We start from the raw sequence: 27,942 nt of genomic DNA on the forward strand, positions 1-27,942 counted from the left end.
ACAACTATTCCAAAAACCTTCATCACTATTAACCAAACCCAAAGTAAAGCTGATATTTTATTGAGCCACCTTTCCATTGACTTACTCTATGGCTTTCCCTCTTGGCTGCTGTGTTAGAGTCTGTCTTGTGTAACTGAACAGTGAGAAGTCACAGGAAAGGCAGACAGCTCAGCTCTGGGAGACATTCGTATCTCAGTCGAAGTTGTTGGATGAGATGAAATGGAATTCATCTCATCCAATATCTCTACCAATATCTCTGAATGGAGACATGGGAAACTCCATCATACTGTCCTTGAGGGGAAGACTGCAGGGTTTCCAAAAATGGGCGCACGTTTTGTGCTGTGTTAAAGTAGAGTCCATGAAATGAAAGTTCACAGAGACTATATTGTCAACTTATTATAGACAAAGGATTATTTGTCCAGCGTTCAGGATTTTAGAAGATATTGTTGAATAGTTTTAAGTGTATCCTCAGTAGTGTTTCCTGGTGTTTGGGTTATAAACCGGAACACTCTCTATTAGAACAGAAGACTTTTTTTCTAAACAAAATCTTTTTAAAAATCGTAGCCATGCTAAGGGATTTTATAAATATTAATGAAAGTAAATGATGCTTGTACAATCTTACTAAGCATTCTACTCTGATTTACCCCCGAGTCTGATTTTCTGAACAACTTGAATTCATGCTCCTTAAATCTTTTTTAAATGCTAGAGCATGCTGACCCTAGACACCTAACAAGAATATTTCTCGCATCACTGCGAAGGGTCAAACAGAACTTCGGCTGAGATACTGAGAGATGCCTTACATGTGGAGCGGCAACTCCAACTTGAAAGTACTTTTAAGCTTAGTTAAATCGTGCCTACACTGCTTCACAGCACAGCTTAAGTAAATTGATTCAGTGGATTAATGTAGTCATGTCAGGGGAGACAAACTTATCTTCTATGTGAAGGCTGAAGCTTATGGAAGTATTATTTAGTAAGCTTAAAGGTAAGAATGACAACTCTCTCTATTCCCAAGAACCGAATCCTGAGGGCCGAGTTGCCTAGGTGTGGATGTGAAGGAGATTCGGCTTTAAGAAATAAATAATAATGAATAAAGGAACAAAGCTATCTCTGTCCCTCCAAGATATATGAAGTGTACTTATTGCATTTAAACTAGACACTGCATGTCCTTTTTTATCTCCAGTCACAGTGTCAGGCCAGTTCTCTCTACTCTCCTATCATCAGGAGGGGTAGCAATTTCATTATACTCTTCCCTTTTGTCCTTCCAGGCCCGATGTCAGCTCATTAAGTCACTGCATATTGAGGGAGGAAAGAGGAAAAATGCATACATTAAAATATTACAGTTTGATTTCCCCAATCTTGCATATGTTTTGCTCGAGAGTAGTCAGAATTGTTTTCATTTGCAGATTTTATAATTAGATTTTTTTGAGGTGATAAATTTTGATATTAAGTTTTCCATCTTCTAAATTGTTTTCCAAATGTCATTTCTTACCTAGGAACAAATTGGAAAATATAAGTATACTAAACAATAGAAAGAAAAGGTGTTTGTCTCCTGAACTGAAGTAGTATACTATAAAATTGAAGAGGAAATTCATGTTCCAGGTGCTGGAATAAACAGACATGATGTCATTAAATTAGTAATAATTTTAATAAAGGGAAGCTTTAACTGTGGAAGTTTCCACTTAGATTTTGTTTTTTAAATAAAATAGTACATTTTTAAAATTATGAAGAGGTACTTAATACATTGATAACATATTATGCCAAACAACATTTTATATTATTATTGTTTCCATGAATACTTATAGTTTATACTAAAAAAACTGGAAAGTTAACAAATTCTCCATACTTTCTTATGCTTAGACACGAGAAAATCATTCTTCAGTAACAGCGTATTGAAACTTTTTTAAAATAGAAAAAAGGAGAAAACCAGAGTCTTAGTTTGTTTTAAACATTCTTGAGGAAAATATTAGAAATACAGCTTATTAAATTTTTTGAAAATATACCCATAACAGCATCAGATGGAATATTTAAGGGTATTAGATAGCTAATATACTCAAAGGAAGTTATTCTGCTTTTTTCTCCCCATAAAATATAATTAAGAAAAAGTAACACCTCAAAATTAAGTTATGTTTCTGTCACAATGAAAATCCGAAAAATTTTGTAAGTTGTGAAACTCAAATGACAAATTGTGAGAATAATAAACAAATTATACCTGTGCAGATGCATAGACATATAATTTGTCATAGTATAATTGTGTTTACAGTCTTTTGGGGAAAAAAATGTCATTTTTAAAGAAGGTGCCAATGTGGTAAATATCCAATTAGAGTCTAGCAAAACAAGTGGGAGCTAATGCTGAGTGGAGAAAGAGCTGAGCCAGCACTCCTGATCAATCAGAGCAACAGCAAACCTTTGTTAGGAGCCAACATCTTTAATTAAAACACTTGTACTTTACTAATAACTTTGCATGTCTATAAGCCTTCTTATTGATTTCAATTATTTTCTATTATCCATTTCTTGAATTTATAGTTTCTGCAGACATTGTAAAATTAAGGGAAACATCACAACGCACTAATTACTTGTACACATTCAGCATTTGAAGCAGTGAGGCAATAATTTATTTGAAGAACATGGGAACAAATTGATAATAGTTGTGTTATCACGACATTCAGATATGTGTTAATCTCTGGCCTTCATGTACAGGATAGTGCCCTGGTACCTGCACACAGACACACATGCACGTACACATGCACCCACATACCCACACATACTTGCATAGACATATTAGCTCATATACACATGCCACAGTTACAGGAATGCATACAAACACACAATAATACATTATCATGTTTTATGCAATTTCACATTCTTTTTTTAATGTCCTAAAATCTCTGTCTACAGTTCTGTGAGAGGCACATAGAATAATTTATACTGGTTGCTCAGAATTTTTTATAGTTATTAAAATATAATGATATTTTTCTTTGTTTCCCAATTAACAAACTTTGTTGATGTTAATAATCTCTTAATGAAGGAGACTTTCTTTTGTGGCTAAGACGGTAGTTTAAGATTAACTTTAAATTCTTTTAATGAACAACTGAGAATGTCTTTATAAAATAGACTAAATAGACTTCATTAAACAAATGAATAAATTAGGTGATGATGAAGAATAGACTCGACAAGACCCCTTTCCTCTGTGGCACAGCTGACAATATTATCATGTCACAGCTCATGGGTCACCAGAGATTAAATTGAGAAAAGGGTCAAACGTGATTAATATCTGCAGAAATCTAGGCATGCTTTTATTAATTGACTCAGATTGCCAATTTCAGCAAAAACTATGCACAATAGAGCATGTTTTTCAGTTTTTCAGGTGCACTCTAGCAGTTATTGCATATCGGATTAAATTGTTCTGCTACCTGCAGGTGTGCATACTTCACGACACAGTTAGTTTGCTCATTTACCGTACATGCAACATTTACACTGTTATCAGGTCATAGTAGATTGGATAGCCAATCACTCCCATTGGGAAAAGCCTGGATGGCTTTTCATAATTCTATTTTGAGACACATAGTTGTTTGATAGTATTTTGAAGTCACCTTATAGAGCTTTCAATGGGTTAATATTCATTGTGTTAGTAAGATAATTGTAAAATACTTAAAGTAGATAAATCTATCTGCGTCCAAATCAGAACACAGGCTCATCATTATTTCTTCCTCTGTTGGAAACAATTTAGGCTTCATTTTTGTATTGTGCATAAAACAGCATTTTGGATTAAGACTTACTTCCATATGTACCTTCCTTCCTAGTGAATTATTTTCCCCTCATGAAACTTTTCCTTACAACAGAAATTTCAAGTATGGACTTACGCAATCTTTTTAAAATGTTGGACTTATAATTTTCTTTTTTTTTTATTGAAAAAAAATTTTCTGCCTCCTCCCAGCCTCCCATTTCCCTCCCCTTCCTGCCACTCATCTCCCTCTCCCCCCACTCCTCTCCCCCTCCCTCTCCAGTCCGAAGAGCAGTCAGGGTTCTCTGCCCTGTGGAAAGTCCAAGGTCCTCCCCCCTCCATCCAGATTTAGGAAGGTGAGCATCCAAACTATCTAGGCTCCCACAAAGCCAGAACATGAAGTAGGATCAAAACCCAGTGCCATTGTCCTTGGCTTCTCATCAGCCCTCATTGTCCGCCATGTTCAGAGATTCTGGTTTCATCCCATGCTTTTTCAGTCCCAGTCCAGCTGGCCTTGGTGAGCTCCCAATAGATCAGCCCCACTGTCTCAGTGGGTGGGTGCACCCCTCGCGGTCCTTACTTCCTTGCTCATGTTCTCACTCCTTCTGCTCCTCATTTGGATCTTGGGAGCTCAGTCCGGTGCTCCAATGTCTCTATCTCCATCCTTCGCCAGATGAAGGTTCTATGGTGATATGCAAGATATTCATCAGTATGGCTATAGGGTAGGGCCATTTCAGGTTCCCTATCCTCAGCTGCCCAAAGAACTAACTGGGGACATCGCCCTGGGCACATGGGAGCCCCTCTAGGTTCAAGTCTCTTGCCAACCTTAAAATGGCTCCCGTAATTAAGATATATACTTCCCTGCTCCCATATCCACCCTTCCTTTATCCCAACCATCCCATTTCCCCAAGATCCCCCCATCCTCCCCTTCTCACTCTTCTCTCCCCATCTCCCCCTACCCCCCATCCCGCCCCACCCCCAAGATCCCAATTTTTTACCCGGCAATCTTGTCTACTTCCCATATCCAGGAGGATAATTATATGTTTTTCTTTGGGTTCACCTTCTTATTTAGCTTCTTTAGGATCACAGATTATAGACACAATGTCCTTTATTTATGGCTAGAAACCAATTATGAGTCAGTACATCCCATGTTCATCTTTTTGGGTCCGGGTTACCTCATTCAGGATAGTGTTTTCTATTTCCATCCATTTGCATGCAAAATTCAAGATGTCATTGTTTTTTACCACTGAGTAGTACTCTAATATGTATATATTCCACACTTTCTTCATCCATTCTTCCATTGAAGGACATTTAGGTTGTTTCCAGGTTCTGGCTATTACAAATAATGCTGCTATGAACATAGTTGAACAAATGCTTTTGTAATATGATAGGGCATCTTTGAGTATATTCCCAAGAGTGGTATTGCTGGGTCCTGGGGTAGGTTGATCCCGAATTTCCTGAGAAATCCCCACACTGATTTCCAAAGTGGTTGCACAAGTTTGCATTCCCACCAGCAATGGATGTGGGTACCCCTTCCTCCACAACACCTCCAGCAAAGGCTATCATTAGTGTTTTTGATTTTAGCCATTCTGACAGGTGTAAGATGATATCTCAAAGTTGTTTTGATTTGCATTTCACTGATCCCTAAGGAGATTGAGCATGACCTTAAGTGTCTTTTAGCCATTTGAACTTTTTCTGTTGAGAATTCTCTGTTCAGTTCAGTGCCCCATTTTTTAATTGGGTTAATTAGCATTTTAAAGTCTAGTTCCTTGAGTTCTTTATATATTTTGGAGATCAGACTTTTGTCTGTTGCGGGGTTGGTGAAGATCTTCTCCCAGTCAGTAGGTTGCCTTTTCGTCTTAGTGACAGTGTCCTTTGCTTTACAGAAGCTTCTCAGTTTCAGTAGGTCCCATTTATTCAATGTGCCCTTAATGAATGTGATAGGAAGCGATCTCCTGTGCCCATGTGTTGTAGGGTACATTCCACTTTCTCTTCTATCAGGTTCCACTATAATAAAAAACGCGACAAGGCTGTCCACTCTCTTCATACCTCTTCAATATAGTGCTTGAAGTTCTAACAATAGCAATAAGACAACATATGGGGATAATGGGGATTCGAATTGGAAAGGAAGAAGTTAAACTTTTGTTATTTGCAGATGATATGATAGTGTACATAAGCGACCCCAAAAACTCCACTAAAGAACTCCTACAGCTGATAAACACCTTTAGTAATGTGGCAGGATACAAGATCAACTCCAAAAAATCAGTTGCCCTCCTATACACAAAGGGTAAGGAAGCAGAGAGGGAAATCAGAGAAGCATCACCTTTCACGATAGCCACAAACAGCATAATATATCTTGGGGTAACTCTAACCAAGGAAGTGAAAGATCTATTTAACAAGAACTTTAAGTCTTTGAAGAAAGAAATTGAAGAGGATACCAGAAAATGGAAGGATCTTCCTTGCTCTTGGATTGGGAGGATCAACATAGTAAAAATGGCAATTCTACCAAAGGCAATTTATAAATTCAGTGCAATCCCCATCAAGGTCCCATCAAAATTCTTCACAGATCTTGAGAGGACAATAATCAACTTTATATGGAAAAACAAAAAACCCAGGATAGCCAAAACAATTTTATACAATAAAGGAACTTCTGGAGGCATTACCATCCCTGACTTCACACTCTATACAGAGCTACAGTAATGAAAACAGTGTGGTATTGGCATAAAAACAGAGAAGTTGACCAATGGAATCGAATAGAAGACCCGGATTTTAACCCACAAACCTATGAACACCTCATTTTCGATAAAGGAGCTAAAAGCATACAATGGAAGAAAGAAAGCATCTTCAACAAATGGTGCTGGCACAACTGGATGTCATAATTTTCTTTTAAAAAAATTCCTAGCAACACACACAGTAACGCTTCAGAATATGGGTGCTTGGGGAGGGAAGGACTGTATCTTATTTTTACATTTTTTAATTAATTTTAAAAGTTTGCCTAATGATAGATATTCAGATGGATCTAGCCAGTCTCAGTGGGAAAACAAACTTCAGTATAGACCTGAGTTTCTTTCCCAGAACCTCGCTTTCCAAGCATTGCAGCATGATTAATGAGTATGCCTTTGTTGACTAATCTGGAAGCATTATTAGTTTAATTTTAAAAATGATTTAATAATGCTGTTTTAAATGAAAGCACAACACACAACTCAGAGTGTTCATTTTGGAGCACAATGTTAACTTTCATAGTAGTGCATGGTGAGTCTTACAACAAGAGGTAAGGTCTAGAAACCTTCTGTCAAGCCGGTAGACAGACCCTCCTTAAACATTGTCTAAATCCCCACTCAGGAACTCATTTCATTTTTTAAAATTCTGTATAATAGCTGATAAATTTTCCCAATAAATTCTTCCTCACATCCAACAAAGATCTACTCTGTTTAATCTACTTGTTTTTTGTTTGTTTGTTTGTTTGTTTTCTTTTTGATACAAATTTCGAAGCACATAACTGAAAGCATTGACATGTCCATTGATTTCTAATCTGTTTAATGAGCATAATGGAGCTGGGGATTTCTTTTTAGATTTATTGAATTTTATTTTATGCATATGGATATTTTGCCTAATTGTATAATATGCAAACCACAGGCAGGCTCTACCCTCATAAGTTCACCTGAATCTGAAGTTAGTGACGGTTATAAGACACCATGTGGGTGTTGGGAACTGAACCAGGGCACTCTGAAGAATAGTCTATTCTCCAACCCCTGAGTCAACTCTCCAGCAACTGGGCATGAGATATTTTGTAGGCATGATTTGTTGAAAATTTGTTATTAAAAATAAAAAATCTACAAGAATCATAGAGATATGAGTCATTACGTGTTAACTGAAGTTATAGGAAATTTAATATGAGAGAAGAGAACAACCCTCTGGTGGAATTCCCCTCTTTGTTGAAAATTTGGTCTCCAGTATGAGCAAGGAATGATTCTATATCCAGTCTAGGGTATTTTCTTCTCAGATTTTCCTGTAGGCTTTCTCCTAGACTTTTGTTTGTTTAATTTCTCACTTAGTGATACAGACCTTAACAGTGCAAATAGGAAATAACTGTGAAAGGACATAGGGATTAAGGTTCTATAAAAGAATAATTAAAATGCCAATCAAGCAAATCTTGTAAATGACTTAGAAGATTTCCCGTTTTAACTAGATAGAATGATGTTTCTCAATTTTAGACACCACAATGGAAGAACATATTGAACCTATTTAACCTCCTAAGACTTTTAGAGCATTGCCAGTCACTTTTATCATATAGGAATTAGGTGATTCATTGACATTATTTTAAATGCTATATATCCTAATATTAAAAATGAGGTTTATGCACCAATAGATGGTAGCAATGGTTGCAGTTTTGTGAAAAAATGAACATTGAGTCACACTGAGAGTAACTTAGTTAGTTTTCCTTGGCATAATGATTGCTATGTTCAATATGAAATTCCTGTTAAATTGTGTATACCCAGTTCATGGAGACTAGGGAGAGAAAGTAAAGTCAATCAGAAAGCATTAAAGAAAGGAAAGATAAAAAGATAGAAGGAAGGAAGAAGGGGAACAGGAGGAGAGGGGAGGAAGACATGAAATATAGGGAGTAAATCTTCAAAAATAATTTCTAAATTAAACCTTAATTATCTCTTATGTTAAATAAATTTTGTCTCTTGTCATTGTAATTATTATTTGCTTTTGCTGTACAGATAAAGAAAAAAAAACACTAAATATTTGATCTGTAAACTGCCTGTCTTTGAAATAAAGTAAATTTATTATAAGGCAACAATTTGGTCATAATATTGGTTATTAATATATTTAGAATAGTAATTCTTAATTAAGATATATACTTCCCTGCTCCCATATCCACCCTTTCTCCATCCCAAACCTCCCATTCCCCCAAGCTCTCCCCATCCTCTCCTTCTCACTTTTTTCTCCCCATTTCCCCTTACCCCACTCCACCCCCACCCCCAAGTTTCAGATTTGTGCCTGACAATCTTGTCTCCTTCCAATATCCAAGAGGATAACTATATGTTTTTCTTTGGGTTCACCTTCTTATTTAGCTTCTCTAGGATCATGGATTATAGGCTCAATGTCCTTTATTTATGGCTAGAATCCACTTATGAGTGAGTATATACCATATTTATCTTTTCGGGTTTGGGTTACCTCACTCAGGATAGTGTTTTCTATTTCCATCCATTTGCATGCAAAATTCAAGATGTCATTGTTTTGTTTTTTAACTGCTGAGTAATACTCTAATGCGTACATATTCCATACTTTCTTTATCCATTCTTCCATTGAGGGGCATCTAAATTGTGTCCAGGTTCTGGCTATTACAAATAATGCTGCTATTAAGGGAGCCATTTTATGTTTGGCAAGAGACTTGATTCTAGAGGTGTACCTAGCTGTCCATGGAGATGTCCCCAGCTAGGTCCTTGGGCAGCTGAGGAGAGGGAACCTGAAATGACCCTATCCTATAGCCATACTGATGAATATCTTGCATATCACCATAGAACCATCATCTGGTGATAGATGAAGCTAGAGACAGAGACCCACATTGGAGCACTGGACTGAGCTCCCAAAGTCCAAATGAGGAGCAGAAGGAGTGAGAACATGAGCAAGGAAGCCAGGACCGCGAGGGGTGCACCCACCCACTGAGACAGTGGGGCTGGTCTAATGGGAGCTCACCAGGGCAGCTGGACTGGGACTGATGGAGCATGTGATCAAACCGGACTCTCTGAATGTGGCTGTCAATGAGGGCTGACTGAGAAGCCAAGGACAATGGCACCGGGTTTTGATCCTACAGCATGCACTGGCTTTGTGGGAGCCTAGCCAGTTTGGATGCTCACCTTCATAGACCTGGATGGAGGGGGGAGGACCTTGGACTTCCCACAGGGCAGGGAGCCCTGACTGCTCTTTGAACTGGAGAGGGAGGGGGATGAGGATGGGGAGAGGGAAGTGGGGGGAAGGGGAGAGAAATAGGAGGAGGGGAGGGGGTGGAAATTTTTAAGTAAAAATAAAAATAAAAAGAGAATAGTAATTCAATTTTTATTTTTTATTAGAAAGATACTGATAAAAATAAATCTCTTACAGATATTCTAATTCTGGTGGTGATTTTTCTCTTAACAGTTTCCCTCACCATCAACATTTTGTTATTTAAATTTGCATATCAGATTCCTGTGGAATGTGTTCTTGAATGAATCCCTTTTCCCAGTTTCTAGTTACTATGCTTCATATAAAAAGTAATTTAACTTCCAGGATTTACCTTTTACTTGGATTTAATGCCATGCCAACACTAAAAAAGGCAGTTAAACTCCTCCCAAGTACTTTAGAGGGCCCACTGAAGCAACTCAAAGAGTATACTAAGTATAGAAGGGAAATCTAATAAATATATATGAAGAGAGGTGGAAATAAATGAAAGTAAAGCAAGTGTAAGTTGATGTACCTGTGAGGATAAGATACTGATTGAAGTTATTGAATATTTTGTGTTTTTCCATTATTAGAATGATGTGTAAAGTTTGTCAAGTTATCAATATTAAGTAAATAATGCTTATTAATCAACAAATACCATTAAATAAACATATTCTATATTGGTCTTCATTACATCCTGTATCAGCTTTGACATGCCCAAGGGAATGTTTTGTCCCTGAAAACAAGCCCACAAAACAATGGAAAAAAAAATGATATCTTCCAGATCACTGTTTAGAAATAATACTTAAGTTCCATGGCTACTAAATTTTCATTGGTAAGTAAGGAACGTGAAACTCTTAATAATGAAAAGTGTTATTTTTCATCTTGAGGGCTACATAAAAATCAGATTAGATTTTTCTAAAATAGAAATTTACCCTTCTTTCTGTTTATTATTTTTGGAATGAAAACAAAAACTAACCTTTATTCTTCTTGGGGTAAACCAACGTTGGTAGCTACAGATAAATCATTAAAGTACCTTTGATTTCTAACAGACTACTGCTCATCCTCTGAAGCCCATCTTTAAGGTTTCACAGCTCACTGCATTACTCTTGGTTGCGATCATGCTCCTATGCAATCAGGTGCCAACTGCTGAGGTTTGGAAATGTCCGGTTCCATTTTCAATCTACATGTACTGAAGCATTTTTCTCTTCTGCCCATGTGTTTTGAGTCCAGTGATTTGTCCCCTAATGGCTCTTTCCATCTTCCTTTGGACATTATGTATATGGACTCTAGATCTCCACACAGGTGTCTTGGTTTATACTGGAGTTTGTTGATAGCATTATTCATCACCAGAGTCCACAAATTAAGTCGTTGCAGAGAGGTTGAGCGGTTTTGATATAATGGAAAACTTTACATTGTCTCCAGTAAGGAATGAGGCTGTCATTCAGACCTATCACACACTTGGACATCTTGGTTCCTAATCATGAGCCAACACTTAGGGGGCTGCTCAGTGTCCACTTGTACCCTGGGGAGCACCTGGGAAAACAATTGTCTTCTGAGCAATGCTGTCGAGATATCAACTATAGTGGTTACAATGGCATCCTTGGTGCCCAATCTTCCTTAAAGAGAAACAAGATTTCAGTGATTGTACTGCACACCTTTGTGGATTTTGTTTTCTTGTGTTGTGCGCAAGTGACATGGGTTCCAAATTCTATGCTCTATTCAGTTCTGCTTTTGCTAAGAACAAACACTCTGCTTTTCTTTCATTCGTAGCTTCTGCCGCATTCATGCTTTACTTCTGTTTCTGGTGAGTCTTTGGCCTCATCTTGAAGTCTTTGGTTCTCCTTCTGGAGTCCCTCATTTCACAGTTCTGTCTGTTCCTGAAGTCTGTGCTCAGTAGTCCTCTGTTGCTCCTCCTCCGCTGGGCCTGTTCCTTCTCCACTTTCTTTCTCAGTGAATGATTTCACAGGCTTCTGGTACTTCTTATCTTTCTCTTTCATCAACTGTCCATGCTTCCTTTTGCATTTCCTCCAGCATTTTTGCTGTAGCCTGTGCAGCATCAGCTTTCAGGTGTTCCTCATCAATCTCCCTTACCTGGTCTGTTGCAGAATTGCATCAACCTCTGCCCAGGACCATCTTCAACTAGTAGACCACCAGGGTAGGGGCATGGGAATGAGAAAAGTTAGTAAAGAGCACGAAGATACGAGTGAAAACAATAAAACACAAACAGGATAGTACAGGGAGGCAGTTCCGGTGACTATTAAAATCTCTCTGGGTTTAATTTTCTATATACTTTTATATGCCAATACCAGAGGGGAAAGAAGACTGCTTTAACACGATACAAAGGACAACTAGAATGGATATTTGCATCAATACTTTGAGACATCAGGTCATTAGCATTCTGTTGTTTAGTGAGTCCCCACTCCTAGACCAAGTATCCAGAAGGCAGCCACTCCCTAGTCCACACCCTCTATTTCAAAAGAAGGAGCTGAAAATATGCTTGAATTTCCTGACCTTTGTCAGGGTGGAGTGGATCTACCTGTATGGGTAAGATAGTTAAGTTGTTAGTGTTAAAAAACCCTTAGGTTAGAGTGTATAGCCACCTTCCTGGTTAATAACAGAGAGCAAACCCAAACTCTTTGATTTTCAGACTAGGTAGAAAGAGATTCACAATCCTCCTTAGATGGCAATGTTTTTGCAGAGTTCCTAGGCCTGAACCCCTTCCTGGGTTGTCATAGTACTTTTTCTTCAACTCCTGTATCTCCTGCATAAGAAAGAAAACCAAGAAACCACCTGAGGATGCCTGTAGTTTGTTTTTGATAGAATTTTTCTTGCTTTGTCTCTAAATTGACCCCTAATTCCATTTGGAACACTTGGTCAATAACTTTGAAGGAATTTTCAATGAAGATTTTGATGATACATTTCCCATGAATCGTGTGCAGGTCCAGCAGTTCCTGGAGGGTTTTCTATGCGCAGACGCAGAATTTTTCTTTTTCTTTCTTTTTTTTTTTTTTTTTTTGGATTTCTGTTTGGATAAAAAATTAGAAGGATGTTTCTTTACCTTTCCCAGAAATGGAACAGAATATAAGACCTAAAAATGTCTTGGAAAATCTGAGATATTTGGCCATAATATGAAAGATATTGTGACTTTAAAATTTTGAACTTTTTCACTACAGAAAACAGAATGTGTTTGAGTTCATAGAATAATCGTGGTTGTGAAATTTACAAATCTTATCACATTATTTTCATGCATAATTACTGTTCACAGTGAGAGTAAACACCTTGATATAGCTATTTAATAATATTTAAATAAATTCTGATTAGTAATGTGATCATTTGAATGTTTTGCATATTGATTCTCTCACTTGTCAGGAAAGGACAACATAAATAAAGAAAAATTGAAACATTTTGCATTTTACCATGAATCAAGACAGGTATAAATAAAAATTAACCTTTGTATATAGGTTCTAGAATTACATACAGTGTTGCTCACAGGACATGTTTGCTCTAGGCTTTGAGCTGATGATTTCCAGCTGAGCAATGCTTGTTACCTAGAAACAAAGTAATGGAATGTTCTTTGATGCTTATTTGAAATGAAGTGTTTTGTTTATTTAACATATGTCTGCTATTTTAGTTACTTTAAATCTAATGAAAGAGCTTTATTCTGTGAATGACAAGCACATATTTGGAATCATACTTTATAAAACTATTTATGAAAAGATAAAACTATGTGTGAAAAGATTTTCTATTATGTAGTTTGAATTACTGATTGGTACATATAAGAGAATGGAGAACGTAGTTAATCATTAGAAGGAATAATATAAGCATAGTATATTCTAATGACAAGTTAGAAGTTACAACAAATTCAGGGACATATATTTATGACATGTATTATATATACTTATATATTATATAATTTTGCAAGAATATAAATATAATGACAGTTCTAAAAATTGAAATTCATCACAAACAGAGAAATGTAACAGATGAAGGGAAAGTATGTTAGATGGTGTTAGATGACAAAATATGGAAGGAAAAATGTAAAAGTAAGAATGAGAGAGAGAAAGAATGAGAAGGACAAGGAAGGGGAGAAAGAAGAGGAGACAATATAAATTATAAATGCTCGTCCAATAGATCACTCTTATTATTAACTATCTCTTAGAACTTAACCTATTTCTCTGAATCTATGTGCTGCCACAAGGCTCATGGCTTTTATCATTATATCATTTTGTGTATCCTACTCATTCTCCATTGGCTGGTGACTCTTCTGACTCCGCCCTTCCTCATCCCAGCATTCTCAGTTTGGCTCTCCCACCTGACTTTATTCTGCTCAGCTATTGGCCAGTCAGCTTGTTTATTAAACCAATCATAGTGACATATAGTCACACAGTTTACAGAAGGATGATTCCACAGAGATCATTCTAGACCTATTGTTGAAATAATAACACATCAGATATAGTGTAATTGAGTTTGCGATAGGCCTAAATTTCAGAAACCTGGACAGCTAAGTGAACTTCATCTTCCTGTTCTGAAAAAAAAAAAAAAGAGTAATAGAGAAGTTCTGGTGTGGGAGAATTGTCTGTATTCTGTCAATCATGGTTTAAATAAACACTGATTGGCCAGGCAGGAAATATAGGTGGAAAAACCAGACAGGAAGTAAAAATGATGTAATGAAAAGGGGAGAATTCTGGGAAGGAGGAAGTTGATTCCTCTCACTCCTGCCCAGATCACCAAAGCAGCAGGATGTGATCTGCCCCACTAAAAAAATGGTACTGAGCCACATGGCTAACAGATCAGAAAAATGGGTTAATCAAGATGTGAGAGTTACCCAGTGAGAGGCTATAAGTTATAAAGCCAATCAGCTTTATAACTTATAGAGATCTTTGTGTGATTTTCTTTGGAACTGAACAGTTGTGGGGGACCTGGTGGGAGGACAGAAAACACAAACAAGCAGGCCCCCATTCATGTTACAAAGTTCAGCTTGGACAGGCCTAGTGAAGGTTCAAAATAAGTGTTGCTTAGCAGAGAAGACAGGAACACTTTAAAGGCGGATAAATGCCACTTTTAAGTTGGCAATGCAATGGGTATCAGTCCACAAGGAGTATTGTGAAGTAGTGTCTCTTTTGTACATATGAGAAAGACAAGCAGTGGTGAATGACTCCAGAGGAGGTAGAAAATTTCATAGATTAATGGAGGATTCTTATTTTCTGCTAAGGATTTAAGCCATTGGTACAGGGATGGCAAATATTTTATACTGTGAATCAACACTGAATCAACCAATGGCTTCTATTTTTAAACTATCTCTTCTGAGCAACATAGAGGATTAATTGGAAGGAAAAATAAGAAGCTCTTTAGAAGAGTATGCAAAACTTTATAGATGTGTATAAACTAGTATAGAGACAGGAACGTAATAAAATGTAATGAAAAAGAATTGATAATGTTTGCTGATTTTCTCTGATATCAGAAGTAATAGGGAAAAGAGAAATAGAAGACCTATGTTTAGTTTCTAGGTGAGCTATTGATCAGTTAGCAGTGTTTCATTGATTGTGATGAAAATGAATGTAGCCTAGTCTATGACATAAGTGGTGTCAAAACAGCTTAGTCCAACAAATGATAATCAAGAAACCTGGCAGAAATATAAATAAAGAAGGCTTGGAGTGATATTCTGCTGTATTTTGTAGTGTTCAAACTAAGAAAGTATTTGGGAAGTATATCTCTATAGTAATGGAAATACAGAGAGGTGTGCCCCTCTTTTCTATAATTTCAATACCTCATCTGTGCATGTAAATTATTTGATTTGATGCTGTGGATTGGCTTAATGAGTAAGAAAAAACAAGCAAAACGATTTCTTATGTTTTCACCCTTCTGTCATTCCATCTTTCCTTCTTTCTTTCCTTCCTTCCTCCTTTCCTGCCTTACTTCCCCCTTCTTTCCTTCCTTCCTTTGTTTCTTTCTTCAATCCCTTTTTTCATGTATCATATAACGAAAATCAACTAATAATTTACTTCCCTGTCTGTTGAGTACTAAACACCTTAAATGAGTGTCTGAGAGCTCTTTCTCCCCAGAGACTTCCTAAACTTGGGTTTAGCCATGTCAACATTCATTCCACTATTCTTGAACTTACTAAATGTATGCAAAAATATTTGTAAAATTTTATACCTATTTGTTGAACACAAATAATGTTAAACATAAATAATTATGCATATATACATATGAATGAAGCTTTTGTATAGTAACTTCCTTCTAATTGCAGATTCAATTCATTATTATTTTTGAATTAGTCAATATTAGATGGAATAAACTATTATTCCAGAACACATGCTTTGTTGTTACAAACATGGATTTGTTGGTGGTTGGTGGATGGCTTTGATTGAGGCCCTATCTCTGTCTTCTACAGTGACCAGGACTGTGTGTGCTGAACAATGTGATGGCAGGTGCTATGGACCCTACGTCAGTGACTGCTGCCATCGGGAATGTGCTGGCGGCTGCTCAGGACCAAAGGACACTGACTGCTTTGTATGTTTAGCACCTCTCTCTCTCTCTCTTCCCCTCTCTCTCTCTCCCTGAATCAGACTCACATTGAATATTTAACACTGGATTATATTAAGATTAAGTTTGGACATTTTATTATTATAAAAGGCATTCTACCATTGAGTTGACTATTGATTAAACAAAATGAATTTGTACCAGTAAGATCAATTCTGACTTTCTGACATAATTTATGTGTGACATGAATATATTGAAGAACATGAATGAAAACATGCTGGGATGTTTTTCAGGAATTGAGAGCATAATTTCCACATATTCAGTGCTTACAGCTTTGTGTTGCTGCATTATTAAGTTTCATAAGTGAGGATGACTTGTTTCCTGAATATTAATTTCAAGGTTATATCAGACAAATTGATGCATTTAGATATTTTACAGTTTTTACTGTTAACAAACTAATATTTTCTATTTATAAAATATAGACATGTTTATTTAAACCTATTTATGTGATAAACCATATGACTAATATTTTTGAAGAAAATATTTTTATTTCAATAATACTAACATTTATAGGCTGTTGGAAATTTTTAAATTATGTTTGATGTTATATCCTTGATATAAGTTTTTGTTATTTGAAATATATATTTAACCTCATAAGTGATGATTTATTCAAGCTCATAAATCACAATACTAATTTTAATCTAAAATTATAAATAGTACACTGTTTTATTTTTAAAATGAGTACAACAAATTATTTTTCCATTTCTCGAAAAATCTACTGACACATATTAGAAATTTATTTTGTTGCACCAAGCACATATTAACATTGAAATTTTTAAGAACTGAGACTTTATCTAATAAGCAAAATGAAAATTAAAACATTGAGGCTGTAATTATTTATTCTTCAAATTTTAAAAAATATAAGAATCTTAATTTGTCTAATGTGATTCTATGGTGAAACAACACTAATTCTGGTGAACTGAAGTCAAGCAAAGAATAGCTGTTACACATCTAAGGATGTTACATCTAAGAAAGAGCCTTGGCAGCCAAACTGAGAGCTCTTTCTTTTCTGTCATTGGCATAGACAAGAGAGGACCAAGCTTGATTTTGAAGATACGGCACATTGCAGGTGTTGCATTAATGATTCCAAAGCCAGCACTGTGGTAAACAGTAGGAAAACCTCTTCGTGTAGGATGTGGCACTGTGCCCTTTCTCTTGTATTCTTGTGATAAGCAGTACCAGGTGCTTTTGAGAGCTCTCATTTCATTACTATATTGGAATGGTCCAGTGATTCTACTTGGCATTTATACAGAATGTTCATGAATGCCAGACTGATGCTTTGGTGTAAGTTACAGCGTGCTCGTGTGTTAACTGGAAGGTACATTTGCTCCATTCCTCTTGCTTATATCCCCTTGTTCCAAAACCATCTACATACACTGCATATCAGTGCAGGAAATATGTTAGTAATTCAATTATAAGAATACATGATGTTTCATGGTCATAAATTAAAACTTACTGAGTTTTCTAGATTGCTTTTTAATGGAGTCTTCCTATAAAGTGTCATCTTAGTGAATAATGTATCATCAGTAGTCTCTTTCTGATTATGTGCCTTGTAGACCACCGTGAGAGAATTGTCATGTTGTGATAAAGTGTTTGCTGAAACAATTGATGAAGCAAATGTTGTGAGAAAACAGAATAAATTAATTCTTATTAATAACCATAAGACAATTTATAATGAAATGTAAAACAGAGCTTTGGTTCACGTTAGCTCTTTTATGAGGCCTCAATTATTCACAGAAAAGCTTCATTTCTTAACTAAATGAGTGAGACTGTCCATTTTTGTTAGTCACATGTTTATATGTGTTTTCTTGTGATATCTAAAACATAACTCTCAGGTAGGAAAATAATTTTCAATTCTTCTCAAATGAATTTGAAAATATGAATAAAAACACATCAGAAGACAAATTTATATTATCAAAGATCAAATGCCTTTTGAAGTTGGTGGCTACCAGAAATGATGTACCATTATGAGAAATTACATTATTTTATTTAAACACAGGCTAGTGACAGCTCACAAGTTCTTCACGTTTGTCTTTTAAGCATTATACTTGGTCAGTTTCCAGATTCTACTTAAGTTCAGGCAAATCTATGGCAATCGTTATGTTTCCTACTGTAAAATGAAGCTACTTGAACTTAACATGAAACACAGGGCATGAGATTACCAGATCTACAGAACTGGATACATACACTGACTCTAAAGATTAAAATAAGTATGTTTAATCAGCCTGAGCTCAAATAATCTGTCAAATTTGTCTAGATTGAATACTATCCACCAAGTCTTAGTTTAAAACTGCGTTAATACATACTACTCTACATTCAGGTAAAAAGAGATAATAGTGATTTCTGGCACAGAGAGGATAAGAAATTGATGAAAACTTAAAGGCACAATACTTTGAAGTTATTAATTTTGGCAGGGTTTCTAAAATTGAAATATAGCAAATAAAGTACAACACCTTTCACTAAACTATAATAGCAGTGCATTTATTGACAAGAATAGAATGAAAGTAATTTATAAATGGACTTGCTGTGTTGCAGGCCTGCATGAACTTCAATGACAGTGGAGCCTGTGTTACTCAGTGCCCCCAAACATTTGTCTACAATCCCACCACTTTTCAACTGGAGCACAATTTCAATGCAAAGTACACATATGGAGCATTCTGTGTCAAGAAATGCCCACGTAAGTAACACATTAAGACACATCAAATAATTAAAGCTCTACTTGAAAAATGAGAGGTTCATTTATGATTTGTTTTCATTTGAAACTTGAATAATAAAATTAGTAAATTACTTTACATTGGTTGTGGGTTTGGGCATCTATATTTCACAGAAAGAGGAAACAAGGATCAGCATATTTACCTAATTTGTCTTGCCACATGAGGTCGTGCCAGACTTGAGGTTAGAATGGTGGCTTACTGATGACTAAAAAACACTTGACATTTTCTCTATACCTTGGTTTTCAACAAGTGACACTTTTTCTTAGAAGAGATCATTGTTTGGCAAAAATCTGTATGATAAATAAGGTTAGATAGTGATATAATTGGGTTTATGCCTATGTGTTGCTGATTGTTTACTTATATTAGAATATATGCCACAGTAATTGAATATATATGAAGATTGTTAAGTGAAATTTAGCAAACTGATAACAAATGCTAATGATTAAAAAAGCATCATTATTTTGATTATATATTAAATAGCACATGTGATTATACATATATATGACCACATGTATATTTATGTATATATATATCCATATATATTGACATCTGTTGTTTTAGTGACCAATGGGACTTTTATCTATTAGAGAGTCTAATTAAGTAATTTAAAAATTTTAAAGTTAATAATCACATTTACTTCTATAGTGGAGGCTTTGCACTCTGTAGAATATGTGTTGTGTGTGTGTGTGTGAGAGAGAGAGAGAGAGAGAGAGAGAGAGAGAGAGAGAGGGAGGGAGAGGGAGGGAGAGAGAGAGTTGGAATATATTTCTTTTAATCAGTTGAAGGATCTTCGCTGCTTTTAAACTGTAACACTAAGACCCTCTGTAAACTGCTCACTGGAATCAGTTTACCAAACTTCAACCATCTTTGGAAGCAAGGTCATTTATCTTCTAAACAGAGGCCTTACACTCGCTAGTTCAGCGTCCTGAAATATAAAAACTCAACTGTTGAAGAAAAAAAAAGAAGGGTCGGGCTCTGTGCATCCTACAAAGTGTCCACTGTGGTGGGCACTCTAAGACTGATAGCTCGCAGTTTATACCCGCGGCTACCCCGATGAGTGATGCATCTCCCTTGTGTTAGTTACCTTTGTGTTACTGTGATTAGAATACCTGGAGGAGGAATGAAAGAGGGGAAAGGTTCATTTTTATTTTATGATGTCTGAAATAGAGCATGGAAGGGATCCGGTGCATGTACTGGAGCTTTTGGCAAAAACTCTTTTCTTGCATTGAGAGTTGGCACAAGGCAGGTAAGAACCAGAGCCTATCTGATCTCCCAAAGCCTTCTGGTAATAACCTACTTACAACCTGCAGTGCCTACCTTTGAAAGGGGCCACAGGCACAGTCAAAAGCGGGAGATCTAGTCTTTAAAGTGTGATGTTAGAGGGAACATTGTAGATTACAGATCATACCATTCTTCTACCTTGGATCCCCCCCCACCACCACCACCGCCTTTCAGAAGTTTCAATCTTTCTTCTTGCAAAGCAATCTAGCGCTTTTGAGTCACTCTTCTCTATACAAAGTAACTGGGTTATTAGTAATTACCTAGAAAATGTCCCATTAGAAGACTTTCCCTTATTTCAGACTTGATGCCTTCTACTACCGTATCTGGGTGCCTTTTTTCAAGCATTGCTGATTATGGAAATGCTGACCTTAAATCACCACTGACTCATGGTTAGGTTCTTTCTCTATCAGGTCCATAAAGCATGTAAGGAGTTGTTTGTTAACTGGTATACAATCCTGTACCATAGACACCATGCCTGACTCTCAAAATCTTAGAGGTCTCTGTTAGTTTTTTCTAGAATTTCATAACTCTGTATGTCATTGGCTATCCAACAATGATGAAATATCAGAGAAAGACTTGGAATGTATGGCCATGAAGCAGAATTACTAAGACCACATGTCTCTTCTGTTTTGGACATACCTCATGTTTGGTATCTTTCATAGCTTTTTATCTATATACAAACTGTCCAGAATTGTATTCAGGGAAGATTGTTACATTCCAAACCACTATTCTTGCAAACATCGCGATGTCCCTCTTTTTCTGATAGCTCTAGATGCAGTTTTTTTTTCTCTTTATTTTAAAGAGAAAGTACTGGCATCTCACAGATTGCTGATTTTCTAAGGATGTCACCAAGTCTAAGTAATAAAGTGTCCCTTGTTTAATTGTACACCTTTGCTAAAGTGAAATCTTTCAAACTTTCACTATGTATCACAAAGGTTTGGTGGCACTCATATAAAACACTGGACACATTTTAAACATTTCCTCTTGGACTTGCAGAGCCCCCTCTTGATCGGAGGTGGTTTAACTTCAGCTTCATTTGCGCTTCATGAACTTGAAGTATTTTAGACTTCCAGCTTGCATAATGTCATCAAATGAAGTGGAACTATTGAAAACCACAAACTAAATGTAATGTAGTTTCCTAAGTCTATAAACGAGATCGCTCTATCTTGGGGGCAATTTGGAATGTGGAGCAGTAGTCAAGCAGATACCCATGCTCAGCACACACTGCTCTTGGAGTGAAATGTGGGCATTGGAGATACTGCTTCAGGTTGAGGTATTTACAGAAGGACTTGGTTTAGAGAAAGAGACATATATATTTTCAATGATGCTATTTTCAAATCATAAACTATCTTCTTTTTAAGGCTGATGGTTTGTTTAACTTTAACATTTTTATTTGAATTTTTAATCAGATAACTTCGTGGTAGATTCCAGTTCCTGTGTGCGTGCGTGTCCTAGTTCCAAGATGGAAGTAGAAGAAAATGGGATTAAAATGTGCAAACCTTGCACTGATATTTGCCCCAAAGGTGAGTGATTCTTCAGAATGTTCATTTACAATAGGTCTTTACCAAATGTTCAGTTACAATAGGTCCTTACCAAAGGACTTCATGTGCTTTTCTTACTGTGTTGGTTTTGTAGGTTTTGTTGTTGTTTATTTTGTTGTGTTGTCTTTGTTTATTTCTTAAGACAGGGTTTCTTTGTGTATCCTGGCTGTTCTGGAACTTGGTCTGTAGACCAGGCTGACCTTGAACTCAGAGATCTGCCTGTCTCTCCCTTCTGAATGCTGGGATTAAAAGCAAATCCTACATTCATGTACATTTTAATAACCCAGTGGGACTATCTTCTCAGAAAAAAAATCCCCTCCCACAATGATGATTGACAGCACCACACACACACACACACACACGCACACATGCACACTTACACACTTTGCATAATTTTCTTGTGCAAAAATACTGGCTAATAATGGTGTTGACTGACTTTGAGTTAAACTAACAGACTGGACTAGGGGGAAAAAACCAGGAACTCAGAAATCAAAGAATATTTCCTTCTTTGTGTTTATGCGATGCTAGAGATTGAACCAATGCCTTTAATCATTCTAGGCAAGTACTCTACAATCAAATCACACCCCTCCCCAGAAGCAGCAAATGTTATAAGTTTGTCACTAAGTGTTCAGTATCACATAAATTATCTCCACATAAAGAAATCTCCAAAGGAAAAGACCACACACCATTTACTCTCCCTTGTCTTAAAACCATATTTTAACAGATATGTGCACTAAGAAGAAGTACATTGTAAGTATCAAATCAATCTCATAGGTAATTTGTGCTGTAGAATTTGAATGAAGAAAGACATCTTACCTAGGCCTGAATGCTCAAATTCCTCATCAGAAGGAAACCTTGAAACAGGATGAAAGTAGAGCTCATATCTCTCAAACAGTCAAATGGTAGGCTTTTGAAGCACCTAAATTAGCAAAAGGGAATCCTCATACTTTTAGACTACACACTTTGTGTGTGTCAATGACTCACTCTCTGTCTCTATATCTGTCAGTGTCTGTGTCTCTTCTCTCTCTTCTCTTCTCTTCTCTTCTCTTCTCTTCTCTCTCTCTCTCTCTCTATATATATATATATGCATATATAAACATATATATATTTCTGACTCACTCACCTTCAAATTGTTTTTCAAAGTAGAGCCTTCAGAAAGCGTAAATAACATAAAAGTATAAATATTTAAATGCCCTAGTGCTGACTCATATCATAGCACTTTTTATTTAATAAATATTTTAATACACTAGCATTATTAACCTGTAGGTTGTAGATGATTAGTCGATCAAGAAATTATTTCATGAAACTGCCAGCATTTTAAAAATGTTAAAAACTGTATTTTGAAATGAACTTTATAATGAGAACTTTTATCTGGTAACGTAAAGTATTATTTGATAAAAGCTTCATTTCAGTTAGCCTAGGTACTAAATATGTGCTGGCTCTTAAATTTAAACAAAACTCTTACAATGAGTCTTGATCATTAAGTTGCAATACAGAGAAAAATTTTCAATTCAGTCTCAGTAGTAAATGCTGATCAAAGATTCAAAACAAAGAACAATGAGCTAATGAATAGAGTAGATAGTTTTCCTAAGAAGGAATACATACATACTGCTAACAAATAGTTATCAAAATGCTCAGAGTGCTACACTATCAGACAGATGCATATTAAAGCAAATGTCCTGTCTCTCTCACCATGTGAGGCTGTTATCCAAATGAAATGACAAATGCTGCTGCTCCCGAGAAGAGACTTCAGACCCTGCTGCTGAGAATGTGCACTGGCACAGCCACCATGGAAGCCGGCTTGAGGCTACGCAAGACCCAGGAAACTAGAACTGTCATAGAACTCAGCTTTTGTTTATAATCAAAGGGTTATAAACCAGCCCACCATAGATACCTATACTGCCATGTGTATAGGCGCACTGTTCATAATAACCAGAAAATAGAACCAGTCTATCAACAAATGAATAGATAATGAAAATATTATATTATGAAATTTTAGAAGGAAAATTAAATCATGACATATTTAGAAAACATAAAGTTAAAAATCATCATGCTTAGCAAAATAAGCTAGGCTCAAAAAGGACAAATGCTACATGTTTTATCTGATATATGGAATTCATATTTAAAAGTGTGTGTGTGTGTATCTTGGTGTGTGTGTGTCTGTCTCTGTATGTGTGTCTGTTGTTGTGTGTATGACTAAGAAGAGATTCATGAGAATAGAAGGAAGAGACTTTAAGGGACGTGAGACGGAATACATGTAATAATGAATTAATAGGATGGAATCTGCCTCTTAAGTGCTGGGATTACAGGTGTGTACCACTGCACACAGTTATGCAATGAAACCTCTCTGCCCTCCTACACACCCAGCTTCATGGATTGAGGAACATATGAACACACATAGGCTGTATGGGGATTTACAAGTCCTACAGAAATTCAAGCCAGACAAAATATAGCACCAAGAAGGAGAAGTAGGCCCAAAATTCCTCTTCTCACTAAGAAGCTATTTGTAATAAATACTTATTGGGAAAGATAAAACTGTCAATTGTACTTCAGGGCTGGCCTCTTGCTCAGGAGTAGGTAACTACCACAAAAGACTCCATACTTTGTTGTTGCTTGTTTGAGGTGTGTGAGTGTGTGTTTATGTATTGTGTGTGCATAAACTTGTGTTTTGGTTTTTTTGGTTATTTTTTTTTAGGATTTGATGAGTTTTATGTTTTTACTTTTAATTTTATTTTCTTGAGTTTGAAGTTTACTGGGAGTGATTAAGAGAGAAGGAAAATATAATTATTTTAAACTTATAAGGGAGTAGGGTCAGTACTACTGAAGTTGCTTAGCATATGTAATGCTAAAAACATTTATAAATAGATGGAAAGATAGGTAGGTAGATAGATAGATAGATAGATAGATAGATAGATAGATAGATAGATAGATAGATAGATAGATAGAACCTGATAGCTAATGTCTATAAATTCCAAAATTCCTTTATTGTTAGCACTTTGGAGGCATAGACTGACAGATCTCTCTGAATTTGAGGCCAGCCTTGTTGTAGGAAAACACTTGTTCATTCCAGGATGCTCAGACCCAAAATATTCACACAGAAAATATATTATTTGCAATACTGTTTGCCAATAGCTTAAGCATATTTCTGGCTAACTCATATCTTAAATTAACCCATTCCTAGTAATCTGAGTATCGCCATGTGGCTGCAGCTTACCGGCAACATTCCTGTGCATCTGTCCCCAGCAATGGATGGATGTTATTTCTTTGACTCTGCCTACTCTCTATATATATTAAACCATTGGCTGAAAGAAGCTTCTTTATTCATTAACCAATAAAAGCAACACATATACAGAAGGACTTTCCATACTACAGCCTGGTCTACAAAAGCGAGTTCCAGGACAGCCAAGGCAACATAGAAAAGCCCTGTTTTGGAAAAAAATATAATAATAATAATAATAATAATAATAATAATAATAATAATAATAATAACATTGTCTTTTAGGATGGATATTTCAATTTTGAAATAAATGCTAGTATTTTATAATAAAAAGCACAAAGATGTATTAGCTAGGAATATGCTTCTCAGCTGTTTACTCCAAATCTTGCTTCCATAGCGTGTGACGGCATCGGCACAGGATCATTGATGTCAGCTCAGACCGTGGATTCCAGCAACATTGACAAATTCATCAACTGCACGAAGATCAATGGAAACCTCATCTTCCTTGTCACGGGGATTCACGGGTCAGTGCTCAGTTTCGTACATTGTTCTGGGAAGTGAAGTTTTTCCTTCGCTTTGCGTGCCTGCATTGTTGATTCACCTGAATCTAGAAGAGTTTTACCTTAAAACTCTTTCCAGTCAAAGTAATGGCTGTTGCCAGGAGTGCTGGCAACACATCTACCTTCTGTGATTGGTTGATATATAGGTATGACAATGAAAACTTGTAATTTAGCTTAAACATGCTTTGAGAGCAATCTCCTAGATCCCATTGTCTCAACAAGCCCAGGTTTTCAGGAAACATCACTAATACATGAAATGAGGAATATCCTTTGACTTTCCAGAACATTAGTTCAAAATAATTTATATCCCGTTTTTAAGAAAAGCTCACATGAAACTGCTCAAAGAATCAGACATAAAATTAAGTTGAAATTCTCCTAAGCTGCTTTTAAAAATACATTTTGTTCTGATGCATTCTTCTTTCTCTTATATAGGGAAATTAGCACAACTATAAAGTGGATTTTATTTTGGTAATAAAAATTCTTACATTATCTGGGGTCCTTTATTACAGAACCGCCTGCTGGCTTTAACTGGGGAAATAACCAAGTTTGTATACTTTCTGTAATAAAAACGTCAATAGTTGTACTTTGTATTTTATCTATTTGTCTATATTACTACTTAATCTCTAAATATTAGTGCTACAGGCTACAAATAAAGACTATCACTCACATATTTTAATTCAAGCTCTTACACTGAACATATATCACATCATTTCTGGAAGCAAAATAGCTTAACACATTATGAATAAATATTTCCAAATAAGAGCAGCATGAGGAACGTGACAAAGTATTTATCTTCATTCAGACAAATTATTATTTATGCTCTTGCATACAACATCTCTATTTAAAAATGTTCTTTTTAATATGGCCTATGTCATGTCCTGTAAAGGTATACATGTATCTTCTGGTCAGTTGGTTATTTTTAGCCAAACCAAAGCTTTTCTTAAAATTAAGATTTCTAATTTCCATTCAAAACTTGGTGATTCTCCACCCACATCCATATATAACAATGATGTGCTATACTTGAGCAACTCTCACCATTTTGAGATGGGATCCATTGTGTTAACTTAACAAAAGTCTCTGCACTTCCTCTTATGTCATCTGAATTGTTGATTTAGCCTATTTAGGCCATATGAGCAGGAAACTTGGGTCAACACTTACTTCCTTTCTTTATAATTCAGTTAGTGCATGACATCCAGTAAGTAACATATGTCTATGTGAATTTCTACTTTTTAAAACCAAATATCCCTATGCCCAAAAGAGCATCTGTTAGTAAAACTATCTGGGGACCCGAGAAATAAGATGGAGCCAGTTAGTGCTCATTGTTTCCTGCAGCATGGACAATGCATTAGTCATCTTTCCAATCTCTGACAGAAACAACTTAAGGGAGGATGTGTTTATGCTTCTTCACAGTTTGACAGTGCAGCTAATGTGACAGGAAAGTCACGGCAGCCGGACCTTGAGGCAGCAGGCCACATTGTGTGTGTGTATGGCTCACTCTCTGCATTTTAGTCTACCCAGAACTCCAGCCTTTCCATCAGTGCCATGCACTTCTCAAGTTAGTCTTCCCCTGTAAACTGACTTATTCAAGATAATTACTCACAAGTCTACCCATAGAGAGCCTGGTCTAGGTTACCTCTCACAAGTGAGCTCAGGGATTTTCCTCCCAGGTGAGTTTAGATCTTCTAACATAGATGATATGAGCCATCACAGATGTGATAAAAAAAAAGTAGTTGTTTCCAGACTTCAGTGTTCACTGCAATTTCAAAATACATTCTAGTGCCCAAGGAACTAACTGGGGACATTGCCCTGGGCATCTGGTAGCCACTCCAAGTTCAAGTCTCTTGCCAACCCTTAGGTGGCTCCCTTAACTAAGATATGAGTTTCCCTGCTCCCCTATCCAACCTTCCTATATCCCCAATAATCCCGTTTCCCCAAGTTCCCCTCATCCTCTCCTTCACACTTTTCTCTCTCCATCTCCCCTTACCCCCATCCCACCCCACCCCCAAGATTCAAATTTTTTGCCCAGCAATCTTATCTATTTCCCATAGCCAGGAGGATAACTATATGTTTTTCCTTGGGTTTGCCCTCTTGTTTAGCTTCTTTAGGACCACAAATTATAGACTCAGTGGCCCCTATCCATGGCTAGAAACCAATTATGAGTGAGTACATCCCATTATCTTCTTTTTGGGTCTGGGTTACCTCACTCAGGATAGTATTTTCTTTTTTTTTTTTTTTTTTTTTTACTTATTTATTTATTTTTATTCTTTTTTAATTAAAATTTCCACCTGCTCCCCATTTCCCATTTCCCTCCCCTCCTCCCAAATATTGCCCTCCCCCCACTTCCCTCCCCCTATCCCCACTCCTCTTCTCCTCCCCCCACTCCATTCCCCCTCCCTCTCGATACTGAAGAGCAGTCCAAATTCCCTGCCCTGCG

At 36.4% G+C, this 27,942-nt stretch overlaps 1 protein-coding gene across 1 annotated transcript in view; it reads left to right on the forward strand.

The window, feature by feature from the left end:
• The window catches only part of Erbb4 (erb-b2 receptor tyrosine kinase 4), a 1,078,513-nt gene that overhangs the window by 725,752 nt on the left and 324,819 nt on the right, over positions 1–27,942 (forward strand). Inside the window, exons 6-9 of the mRNA XM_057755450.1 lie at positions 16,047–16,165; positions 18,731–18,872; positions 21,600–21,713; positions 25,346–25,472. Coding sequence (XP_057611433.1) covers positions 16,047–16,165; positions 18,731–18,872; positions 21,600–21,713; positions 25,346–25,472 — 502 coding nt within the window. The remainder of the gene's footprint in view (positions 1–16,046; positions 16,166–18,730; positions 18,873–21,599; positions 21,714–25,345; positions 25,473–27,942) is intronic.

The sequence above is a fragment of the Chionomys nivalis genome, chromosome 2 (assembly GCF_950005125.1).
Source record: "Chionomys nivalis chromosome 2, mChiNiv1.1, whole genome shotgun sequence".
Taxonomy (NCBI): domain Eukaryota; kingdom Metazoa; phylum Chordata; class Mammalia; order Rodentia; family Cricetidae; genus Chionomys; species Chionomys nivalis.